At 48.4% G+C, this 12710-nt stretch overlaps 1 protein-coding gene across 2 annotated transcripts in view; it reads right to left on the bottom strand.

The window, feature by feature from the left end:
- The window catches only part of IFT43 (intraflagellar transport 43), a 157175-nt gene that overhangs the window by 79269 nt on the left and 65196 nt on the right, over positions 1–12710 (bottom strand). For both annotated transcript variants that reach the window (XM_061429535.1, XM_061429534.1), the window contains exons 4-5: positions 2852–2884; positions 2170–2216 (exon numbers count right to left, since the gene is read on the bottom strand). In XM_061429535.1, coding sequence (XP_061285519.1) covers positions 2170–2216; positions 2852–2884 — 80 coding nt within the window. The remainder of the gene's footprint in view (positions 1–2169; positions 2217–2851; positions 2885–12710) is intronic.

The raw sequence follows: 12710 nt of genomic DNA, 5'->3' as shown, positions 1-12710 counted from the left end.
TAGTGCACAGCACACACATACATATATATATATATATATGTATGCATATATATATGCATGTGCATGTGTGTGTGTGTGTATATATATATATGCATGTGCTCACGCTGTGTGCTAAGTCGCTTACGTGTATATATATACATATGTAGGGCTTCCCAGGCGGTGCTAGTGGTAAAGAACCTGTCTGCCAATGCAGGAGATGCAGGAGACCCAGCTCCAATCCCTGGGTTGGGAAGATCCCCTGGAGAAGGAAATGGCAACCCACTCCAGGATTCTTGCCTGGAAAATCCCATGGACAGAGGAGCTTGGTGGACTATAGTCCATGGAGTTGCAAAGAGTTGGGCACGCCTGAAGGGACTCAGCACAGAATACATATACACACAAACATGTATATGTGTATATATACACATGCACAGTGGAGCGTCGCTCAGCCATGAGAAAATGAAATCTTGCTGCTTGTGACAACAGGGATGGACCTGGAGGGTATTAGGCTTAAGTGAAATCAACCAGACAGAGGACGACAAACACCATATGACCTCACGTATGTGTGGAATCTAAACCACAAGACAAACACAATACAGGAACAGACTTCAACACACAGAGGACAAGCAGGTGGCCGCCAGAGCAGGGGGTGGGGTGAACTCGGGCAACAGCAGGAAGAGGCACAAACTTCCGGGGATAACGTACATAAACCGCTGGGAAGTTACATACAGCATGAGGAGTATGGTCAATAAAATCGTAGTAACTTGCGTGGGGACACATTTATCATGAGCTCATTAATGGGTGCAAACGTCAAATCAATACGTGGCACACCTGACACCAGCATAACACGGCCCATCAACCACTTCACTGAAACCCAAAGAAACAACGGCCACAATGATCTGAATCTGATGAAAACCACAAATCCACAGACTCAAGATGTTCAAGTAGGATAAACACAAAGTAACCCACAACAAGGCACATCGCGACCAAATTGCTGAGAATAACAGATAAGGGAAAATAAGTCTTAAAAGCAGGACAAAAAGACAGTGCATACAGGTGAGCAGAGATAAGGAGGACCACTGGCTTCTCGGCAGACAAGCAAGCCAACGGACGACGAACCAAGTACCTCAAAGACTAAAAGGGAAAACCGAGGCGTCAGCCCAGAATCCTTTATCTGGTGAAAAGTAAAGACATTTTTCAGACGAACAAGACTGAGAGAATTTCTTGCCAGAGGACCCGCTCTACAAAAAAATAAAACATTACATGAAGCGCTTCAGGCACAAGGAAAATGATACTAGATGGAAATTGAGTTCTACACAAAGGAACAGACTGAGGAAATGGTAAATATGTGAGTTAAAAAAGAGGCTTTGATCATTCAGGTCCTAAAGATAACCTCCCCTCTAGTAGGTTTCCTGCAAAAGGTACACACAAACTTTATGTCTTTTCGAGTTCTGAACACGGGCTTCAGCTGTGACACGGCTGCTAGCCGCTGAAGCACTGTTTCTCCCTTATTTACAGCATCAGCCTTTAACCGACTATGTGCCATGCACTAGAGATGCAAAGATAAACAAGACAAGGTGTCCACTATCAAGGAGCTTAGAGCCTGGTGGGAAGAACAACTGAGCCAATAAAGCGTTAAAGCATGACGGTCACTCAGCCCTGTGACCACAGGCAACTTCATCGCTCTGTACTTTAGTTTCCTCAAAAATAAAAGTGGGATAATAACAGTACTACCTCGTAGGGCTGCTGTGAAAATGAAATGCTTCAGCATCTATAAATTGGGAGAACTGTGCCTGAGACTAATAATAAAGAACCAATAAGTACCAGCTATTATTGCTGTGGGGGGTGGTCATTACAATGGATGTTTGCCCAGGAGGTTGTGGGCACAGGGAGAAACAACACCTGAGTCAGAGACGGCGGGTGGGATGGCAAGGGAAGACAGTTCAGAGGAAGTGATGCTTCTGGCCGAGTGCTGAAGGACAAGGAGGATTAATGGATAAGGAAGTCGGGAGGAACCCCAGGCAGGGGCAGCAGCACTCGGCCAGGCACAGAGACACAACCCACAGGCCAGGACGAGGCCACAGGGATGTGGCCAGTAAGGCCTGCAGCAAGTGGCACCTTGGCTGTAGCCCAGGAGATGCTCTGGGACGTCTCTGGAAGCCCTTCTGACTTCGTCCACGGGCATCTTACCTCCTCCGTCATCTGATCTATCCAGGCTCTGCTGTCTGAGGCGGTGGCTGTCACCAAAAAAAGAGGAAAAGAAAGGAGGAAGTGAGTTTGAAACACAGGAAGGAACAACCTATTATATTTTGATGGCTTCCATTGCTTTTCCTAGGTGAAAATGTCTCTGGACCCACCTTCCTCCACCAGCTTGGTCAGGCCTGCTTCGTCAGTTTGGTCTGCTGTGCAAGGCGCACAAGCTGTACCATCCCACCAGCAGCATCACACGGACTGCGAAAGGATGCTCCTCCCGCCTACCTGCACACTCCGTCTTGACCCAGAAACCTGCCTTCTTTCTCTTTGATATGTCTGGGGAGGAGGCTAGGATTAGAAGGCTGGTGTTCCTTCTGCCCATCTTCATCAATAAAGCAGAACCTAAGGGTCAGTCCTGTTGACACCTGAACGTACAATCTAAGACCCAGGGCATGGGAGACAGGACATGGCCATCCATGCCAGAGTCCAGCCCTTCAGCTGCAGAAGCAGCATTCGCTGAGCCCCTGACTATCACTCTGATCTCCAGCCCGAGCCCAGCCCGCTCCCTGCTGTCTATGTTCGAATGCTGCGTTCAACAAAGGCTGAGCTGATGAGGACCACACAGACCACATGGCGGACTAGGGTCACACAGGATGCCGTGAGAATACTTGAAACATACTCTTGTATTTCTTCAGAAGCCCTCCTTTGTGACCTGAAAGAGAGAGAGACAAAGTTCATGAGAAACTGCTAGTCTCTGCACTGGGTGGGACACTGGAGGGGTGTTTCAAAAGTGGGGTAAAATGAGAATAACTCAAGTGATCTATCTGTCTGGATTCCTCTTTATAGACCAAGGCCCACAACCGACGAGAGAGTGATGGTGATGCCTTCTTACGCCCTTTTCTCAGCATGTCGCCACATTAAGCTGTTGAGCTCGAGTGCTTAAATTGAAGGAGAAGCTCAAAACTCAAAAGCGGTGTGGATGATACCGTGCCTTCTTTTTCTTTCAACAATTAACTGATCAGTTTACAGGAGCATGCTCTTAGGATGGAGGCCGTGGGTCTCGTTTGGAGCTGTTGTGCTAACACACGTAGTTCCCCGTGAGCAGAAGGGGATGAACCAGCCGTGCAGTTCAGGCCTGACTTCTTGCCTCCCCCACGGGAAGGACCGCAAGGCCCTGTGAGTGATGGTGGCCTGTTCACATGCTTATGTGAGGCCTGGGTTCTCCAACCTGAACGTGTGTACAGACCATCTGGGAAGCTTGTCAGACATGCAGATCGCTGGGCCCAGCAGTGAGAGATTTCTGGATCGGCTGTCTAGGGGAGGGGGAATACATCTTAACTTTAACAGTCGTCACCCTTTAGCCAATCTTACTTAGAAGACTTAAGACCAGAGTTTCTCAGAGGCTCAGTAGTGACCTGCTTGGATTAGAATTCCTGGGAATTTGAGCGTGCATTACACCGAGATTACTTTTCTGTATGTGTGACAATCTCTGTGATGAGAGTATTTGTTCTCTTTATGAAATCTTTTAAGTCAGAAATCAATCACCATGATCCATGCGGGCACAGGGTGATGGCGATGCCTTAATGGCTGGAAGGCAGGATGCCTGAGAAGTCCCTCCCCAGGAAAAGTGACCTCGGGACCAACCGGCACCTTCTGCAAAAATGCAAATAATTCTCCCCGAGAGGGGAAAGGTAAAGTAAACCCTGGGACCACTGCCTCTGACTGTCGTGGTGAAGCTGAACGCTATAAACCTGCTGTCCGAAGGAGCCGGTCCTCTGTCACCAGCAGCAGGAAGGCTTGTATGGAAACCGGGATCAGAGGAGAGGAACAGGCTTCAGGAAGGTGGTCGCCCAGGCCTGCACCTTCCTGCTCTACAGAAGGGGCAGTGCCATCTCTGGTTACCCTCAGGAGTCTTAACAGAATCGTTCTTTCTGAAGCCCTGTGCCAGGGGAAGCAGCAGCAGTGACTCGGTCGGAAGGAAACCATAATGATAAGGCTACTCTTCGGGGGAAGGCTGATTAATTGCCATTTATTCACTCATCATCTGAATCGGTGTAATTGCTGCTGAACCCACGTCCTGCTCCACCCCACTCTCAGGGTAGCCCAGTATCTTCCCGCATCTCGTTGCATCCCGCAGGGAAGGGGTTGGAACTACAGACCATGGCCCCCAGGGATGGAGGGTGGGGATGTCCTCAGGTGGCATTCTGTCTGTCTGTCTGTCTCTCCATCTCTCCTGCCAGAAACAGCAGGTTCTGGGCGAGCCTTCTGCTCGGGACATGGAAAGCCTAGTGGGAACCTGTGTGGGGCCCCAGAGAAATGGCATGAAACCCTGCCTGTAGAACAGTGGGCCACTGTCAGGCCATACCAAGCTTCAGGTAAGTTTGGGCTGCGCCACACCACTGATTATTTTGGTTTGGTTTCATTTTGTTCTGTTTTAACATGAATTTGGTGTCCAAATTGGTTTATTTTGTACAAAAAAAAAAATCTGGATTTCTGAATTCTTCAAATATGAACACTGGCAACACTGCACTTACATTCCCTTAAGGAAAACTCGGGGAAGCTGGGCTGTGCCCAGCGCCCTCCCCACTGCAAGCCTGAGCTCTGCCCTCCTAGAACTGGGGGTCCCTACTAGCTGAGGCTGGGAAAGATCGAAGGCAGGAGGAGAAGGGGACAACAGAAGATGAGATGGTTGGATGGCATCACCAACTCAACAGACATGAGTCTGAGTAAACTCCGGGAGTTGGTGATGGACAGGGAGGCCTGGAGTGCTGTGCAGTCCATGGGGTCGCAAAGAGTTGGACACGAATGAGCGACTGAACTGAACTGAACTAGCTCTTTATCACTGAGCCTGTGGTGCCGGCTTGAGGAAGCAAGTGAAGCATTTCCCGTAGCTGTGCAGCTACCAAAAGTGAGAAAGCAAAAGGCAGTGGGAAGCATGCTTCAGGAGAGCAGGCAGAGGGTACATTTCTTCACAGAACCGTGATTATGCAAGTAACTTCTGTTCCTCGGTGATATAAGTCAAGCGGCTATTCTGAAACGATCCCCACTTCACAGAGTTACTATACCTGACCAGTCAGTACCCAAAGGCACCTCAGGCCATGCAGTGACATGAAGTCTAGCACAAGGATTTTCAAACCACAGGTCGTGACCCATTAGTGAGCCGTGAAACCCATTTAGAGGATCACCAGCAGCCTGTCTTTTTTAATCTTTCTTTTTTTTTCAATAGCAAAGAATAGTGAAGAGGGTATATTGCAAATCGTAAAGATAAATATTATGTAAGTTTTTTTTTAGGTTTATATACGGATATACCCAGTCATGATGGAGAGTGCATTTTTAAAATTGCTGGAGACAGGTTAAAAAAAAAAAAAACACGTGGTGTTCTATCACCGCCCAGCAGGTAACCCAAGAAGGAAGGACGTGGGGCTGCAGTCCCGTCTCTCCCAGGCTGTGTGGGTGGGTGGAGGCTGACAGAGGGGACAGCGGGTTCTGGGTCATCTCGTCCTCACAGACACATTTCCGGGGACACGGTGTGAGCTGGGCCAAGCCTGAGGCAGGAGGACTGCAGAGTGGCGGCCAGCTCCGCCCAGGGCTCCCCCAGAAGTGCTGTGAGAGGGTTTGGGAGCCTGGCAGTTATCATATTGGGGAGCCCACTGTATAGAGACACAGCACGCTTTGGGATTTTCAGAGACTCTCGTGCATATCAGCAGTCATTCTGGAAAGGAGGCAGCCGCAGGCTCCGGGAGCATCGTGTCACACACAGACTGGGACCGTGGGTGCCGTGCTGTGCACTTCTGTCCACGCCACAGAGCCGGTCGGTGGCGAGGCTGAAACGAGACTCCCCATCGCCCACCTTGCACCCCCGATTCCAAATGCGCTGCCCTGAGCCCTTGCAAAAGCAGGTACCCGCTGATTCTTAGCTGTCCCCTGGGCTCCCTGAACACTGCTTGGATTTACTGGGCTCGCATGTTTTCCATACTTACAGGAGACAACAGACAGCTCATTGAAAGCTTGACAGAATCCTTTACACGAGGAGTTCTTAACCAGTGGACCACAAGAGAATCACCCCTGGGAAGCTTTTGCGGTGTCCACCCCAGGCCCCACAAGCGAGTAATTTCTAGAAAAGGAACCTAGTCATGGATGTGAGAATCACCACTTGAAACCTTATGTCAGAGAGCAGGCTGAACTCACTAGTTGCTAAGCAGCAGGAGGTAAGCCTCTTTGCCTCGTCCTTCCGAGTTGCCTACTTTCTCCCCTGTGTGTTAGTCGCTCAGTCGCGTCCAACTCTTTGCGACCCCATGGACTGTAGCCCACCACGCTGCTCTGTCCATGGAATTCTCCAGGCAAGAATCCTGGAGTGGGTAGCCATTCCCTTCTCCAGGAGTTCTTCCCAACCCAGGGATCGAACCTGGGTCTCCTGCATTGCAGGCAGATTTTTACCACCTGAGCCACCAAGGAAGCCCTTTCTCCTAACACAAGTGACAGGCTGAGGGGAGGAAGGAAACGGCCTTATGGACTGAAGGTTCCATTCCCGAGTGACCCTGAACTGGCGTTCCCCAGACTCAGCTGGGATTCCCCAGTGTTCATAAAAGCTCAGCAGGCGCCCTCCACCCGGGGAGGCCCAGAAGCAATTCAGGTCCGATTAGAGATGCTTGTTCAATATTCAAAATGTAAAACACAGAGGTTGCTGAACCAGCACTTTGAAAAGTTAATTAAATGCCAGGTTTCTTTTTAAGAGCTACTCCATCACTTGCTGATTGCTTTGGCCATTTTGCAGAATGAAGCTTTAACTCCGGACAATGAGAGTACATGTTCTCCCTCACCTCTCACCTTGGGGAGACAGGGTGACGGGAGTAAGGGCACCCTGGTCTCCTGCTTTGCAGCGAGGGATGGCTGGACCTGGTAGGTAACTTGCCAAGAAGGGAAACCATGGCCCTCTCTGTGGGGAGCTTTTCAAGTCACTAAGATCGCTCAGCTTCATGAGAAGCTGTCTGTTCTTTAAACACTGAGTTCCCAGGTGGAGACTTCAAGGTTAGGGGCATGGTCTGATTTTCCCTATTTTATTTTTATTTTGTTTATTTTTAAATTATTTTTATTTGTTTTTATCTTTTGGCTGTGCCACACAGCATGTGGGATCTTAGTTCCCTGAGTAGGGATCGAACCTGTGTCCGCTGCATTGGAAGAGAGAAGTCTTAACCACTGAACCAACAGAAAAGTCCCTTGGTTTTTCCTTACTTTTCTTTAAAGCCCAGTCCTTCAGCTCCACATTCAATCAGTCTCCTCCTGGTGTTCACCCCCACTTCTCTACCATCCACACACTGGGTGTTTCCTCCTCAGCTCCACACATCCACCCTCAATTCTCAGGGAAAAGACCCTTCCCAGGCCCTCGCCCACACAGACCTGTAAAGCTGATGACTGATGACAGCAACAGTTACCATTTATAGAGCTTGCTGGGTGCTGCTGCTGCTGCTGCGAAGTCACTTCAGTTGTGTCCGACTCTGTGTGACCCCATAGACGGCAGCCCACCAGGCTCCGCCGTCCCTGGGTGCTAGGCACTCTTATTCATATATCCCTGTTATATAACACTATATAAGCATTACATATTTCCTTGTTTATTTATCACATTATCTTCTTTCACGTGCTCCCTTTTATAGATGAGGAACCTGGAGCTCAGAGAAGTAAAGTTAATCTGACTAAAGTCACCCAGCTAGAAAGTGATCGGGCCAGAATACAAATTCCAGTTCTTAACCCCTACGTGATACAGGCACGCAGGCAGCTCTGCTGACCAGGGGAAGGGCTCATTCTACATTCTGCTTGAAATTCAATTCATATTTTCCACGATGAGATGAGGATATAGACTGTAAGACTTCTGACGTAGAGGAGCACGACAGCTTTGTACCAGGGGGTAGTTAATGTTGGCTTAATTGTTCTGCGTCACTGTTCGTGAATTTTTATTTACAACCTCACAGCTCGTGTAATGGCAGAGAGGAGACCTCATCTAGCCAGGTCACCCTTCGCTCCATGTCCTCGCCTTCCCAAACTTCCTCTGTTCAGATGCAGTTCCTTTCTTTTGACATTTAGAGACCACGCTGACATGCACTGGGCATGATTTTGGTCAGCGGAGGACAAGCTTGCCGGCTTCCAGCACATCTCCCCTGCAGCAACACAGAACCACAGCCCGATCTCGGATGCTTGGTTTCACCCTGGGGCTCAGCGGCAGAAAAGGACCTCAGTGTGAAAACCCTCCCGGCCTGTGCGGCCCATCTCCTCTGCCTGCCCTCCTGCGTCAGGCAGAAGGCCTCAGCTGCTGCCTACACGGGTCACGTGCTGAAGGGTGAAAGGCGGCTCTAATGTAGACATCATCTCAGTTAAAATGTTGCTCTCGAGTTTAATGGAATACCGCAGAGATCTAAATGGAGATAAAGCACCACGGCTCAGAGAACAGCCAGGATGCTATCTTTATGCGGCATGACAATGTTCAGTGGTTAATTAGACACCGTTAACCTATTTTAGCAGGGGACATAACTGGGATAAATGGGGGGAAGTGTCCTTGAAGTCTCTTAATATCCACAGCACATATTGGACCCTAGACTCACCTCCCTGCTGCAAGACAGCACAGGCTTAAAATAGATCAAAGTGCTGGACATGGAAGCGCCCAGTGGAAGACACTCTACCAGCCCACCCTGCCTGGGCCACGGTCTCTAAACGGCGAGGGATGTGAAGGGTTTGGACAAGTGGTTACTAGTACAACTTGTGGCCCATGAGAGAAGCGCTAAAGCCACTGTAAGGGGCTTACAGGGCTCCCATGATAAAAAGAAGAAACTCTGCAGCCAGGGACCAAATTCATAAATACTTAGCAAGGGCAAGAGCGGGAGTGAGAGACCAGCTGAAGTGAAGCTAAAGCTACCTTATTATTTTCAAAACATATCACTCCTCTGGAGGAAAAGCAGGCAAAATACCACTTTCTTGCGAGGTTTTCAACTCTCATAATTCTTAAATGTCCAATAAAAATCTCACAAGCCTCGCTGAGGTCAGTTTTACCAAGATGTGAGAGAGGGGAGGTCATTTGTCCCAGGTCATATAACACATCACCAGGACATCCAACATCGAGGCTCTACTTTATAAATTGTATGACCCAGCAAATGAGCCTTCACAGCAAAAATCCGAATCTGAGCAGACGAGAAATCTTCCATTGTAATCTCAGCTACCAGGTCCATTCAGCATCAGGCAGGGGACCACTAAACTGGGGTCCCGCTGCTCCAAGTGTCCCCATACCTACAATACTGATTAACAACCAGATAGTTCTCATGAACTGAAGTTTTCCTTGGCTCAAAGATTTCTCTTCATTGAAAATCTCTCCTGAAAGTTGAAACCCCCTCTTTCCCCCTGGGTTCCTAATTCTTGTCATTCATGCATTTAGTGTCTAGAATATTTTTCTAGGTATTGTTCGTTTTCCTTTCTTTTTAAAAACAAACGAGAACTCCCCAGCACCCAAATTCTGGCACTTTGTAGTTTTAGATCACCTTAGAGTACAGTTAGCGCTTACTGGCATTATCAGCAAATAAGGTGTCTAGTAGAAAGACGAAAGAACAATCTCCAAATCCTGTCTGTAGACTCCCAAGCCATACCAAGTGGAAGGGATAGGGAATTACAAGGCAATTCCTGGGTGAAGTTTGCCCCCTGCTGGTCAGATTCAAAACAACATCTTTGTTCCGATTCAAACTCAAGAGAAGCATTTATTTATCAGGAGGGAAAAAAAAGATTGAAATATACAGAAACAGTCTTAGTAGCTAAAAATAATTATTGGAACATATAATATGTATGTATATGCCTTATATGAATAAAGTAAAAAGTTGAAGAGTTCACACCTCTAGAACTTAGGTACCTTGAATGAACACTATTTTGTTTAGAACAAATGGTGGGTGTTGGGATTTGTGGATCTTTTGCTCAGGATTTTACAATTTGGCTTCAGAAAAAGAACATTATAGAGATGGCAGTAATGCCTCCAGAAGTCTTACCCACCGCAGTGCCTGAAAGACTGTGGCTACCATCCCACCTGCGCATCTTATAGGTGAGGAAATAAAGAGACCAGGAGATGCAAAACGACTTCATTACAGACCCAAGGCGAGCTGGACACACAGCTGGAACTAGAAACCAACATTCCCTCATCTACTGCTGCTTCTATTACGGCCCAGATTTAACAGAACAAGTGTGTTGATCACTCAATTATATCTGACTCTTGTGACCTCATGGACTGTAGCCTGCCAGGCTCCTCTGTCCATGGGATTCTCCAGGCAAGAATACTGGAGTGCACAGCCATTCCCTTCTCCAGGGGATCTTCCCAACCCAGGGATTGAACCTGGGTCTCCCACACTGCAGGCAGATTCTTTACCGTCTGAGCCACCAGGGAAGCCCAGAAGAACAAGTGAGGTCAGAGCAAAAAATCATGGCAGCACTAAAGACAGAACTAATCTTTCTGGTTGGGTGACGCTGGAGAGACTCCCTAGAAAACGTGCTTGAGACTGGCAGGAAAGTCACAGGAGGAGAAAAACCTGAATAAAGGCAGGGGCCACAAAAGGGCCAGGTGTACTCAGAAAAGAGCAGGGGAGCTGGTGCGACTGAAATACAAAGGGTGGTGGCTGAGAATGAGAAGGGCAGAGGAACTGGCTGGACGTGCTGACAGACTGGAACAAGATGCTCTTCCACGTAGGTATCAACCCCAGAAACACAGAAGCTGATACCACTCAGGGATGGAACGGGGTGGGGGGGCGCGGGCTACACATTTTCGCTGGGCTCCTTTTTTCCCCTTCAAGTTACTAAGACGATTGAGAGGGGGTACAATGAACAGTAGGCCACCTACCACATATCTGGCAACACAAAAGCAGCACGAAGGGTTAAGTGGACGACACTCGGTCATCCTTCCTGCTGGAGAAGGATGGGGAGGAAAAATCTCCGGGAAGAAGTGCTGCCGAAAAATCCGCCACGCTCAGATGCCACCCTCACGCAGTTTGCTGTAAGTGGACTTCCTGCAACTACTTTATACGTTGACTCCTTACTTTTAATTTACTTAAAAGAAAACTTTACATTCTCAATGGAAATTCTGCATTACCAACCATAGAGAAAGTAGTTACAAAAAAAAAATACAGCTTAAACAAAACACAAAATTTATTATAGCTACATATTGCTATTTGCCAAAGTCTGAGCTTATGGCATATTCCTCCTTTGTTAAAAAGGTAGATTAGCAAGGTTAGAAAGGTATTAAGGAAATACTAGGTGCAAACTGCGACTTTCCCATTGATACAATTGGAGGGGGCTGAAAGCCGATGGGAAAGACAGTAACTTTAAGACTTAGGGCTGGTCTCTGGGAAATGTAGCCACAAGGACGAAAAGTGAAATGACACAGGACGTGGTAACCAAAGTAAGTGGAAATCACGGCTCCACAAGTCAGTTTTTGCTGTTGTTCAGTTGCTCAGTCATGTCCGACTCTTTGTGACTCCATGGACTGCAGCATGCCAGGCCTCCCTGTCCTTCACCATCTCCCCGAGCTTGCCCAAACTCATGTCCATTGTGTCAGTGATGCCATACAACCATCTTGTCCTCTGTCATCCCTTCTCCTGCCTTCTATCTTTTCCAGCATCAGGGTCTTTCCCAGTGAGTCGGCTCTTTGCATCAGTTGGCCAAAGTACTGGAGTTTCAGCTTCAGGATCAGTCCTTCCAATGAATCTTCAGGGTTGATTTCCTTTAGAATTGACTGGTTTGATCTCACTGCAGTCCAAGGGACTCTCAAGAGTCTTTTCCAGCACCACAGTTGAAAAAGCATCAATTCTTTGGTGCTCAGCCTTCCTTATGGTCCAATTCTCACATCCATACATGACTACTGGAAAAACCATAGCTTTGATTATATGGACCTTGGTTGGCAAAGTCAGGGGGCAAACTTTCATCAGTGCTTCTAAAAACCTTTATTTCAGTCCATTTTTAAAAAAACTAGAGATGATTTACACTGAATGATCCGGGTCTTTTACTTCTCCTAGAATTTTCTTCTCCATAATAAAGAAACCGGTGGAGACTTCCTTCTGGTCACTCACTAGTTGTTCTCTCTGCCTTTCCGTCGCATCCTGTGGTCCCCCACAGGCCCGCAATCACGCTGGGACTCACCCAAGTGAGAAGCTACCCACAGGGAAGGTGGTGCAGTGGTACCTGCCGCTAGAGGTGGCCCCCTCCACTGCCGACGTGCGAGGCCCTCCCGGGGCCTGGCAGGGTACTGTGTGGGGCAGCCTTCTGGAAGGCTCCGGATCCAACCCAGTGACTCCCTGGTACAGAACCGAGGACACTCTGGCACTTCTCACTATGGCCTCTTGTGCGATGACCGCTGTGAAACCAGGAGAAAGAGGCCTAGCCCCCAGTAACCAGCGGTGGTGAGGGAAGACGGGACAAAAAGTAAAACCACCAGCAGACCCACCAGACCAGAAAAGAACCGAGCTTATACAAAAGGGGTTCTATTTCGTGTGCATAAATTATACCTACGTCTGCCCGGGCTGTGG

The sequence above is a fragment of the Bos javanicus genome, chromosome 10, assembly GCF_032452875.1.
Source record: "Bos javanicus breed banteng chromosome 10, ARS-OSU_banteng_1.0, whole genome shotgun sequence".
Taxonomy (NCBI): Eukaryota; Metazoa; Chordata; class Mammalia; order Artiodactyla; family Bovidae; genus Bos; species Bos javanicus.
Note: the sequence above shows the minus strand (reverse complement) of the source record. Positions and strands in the feature narration are given on the sequence as shown.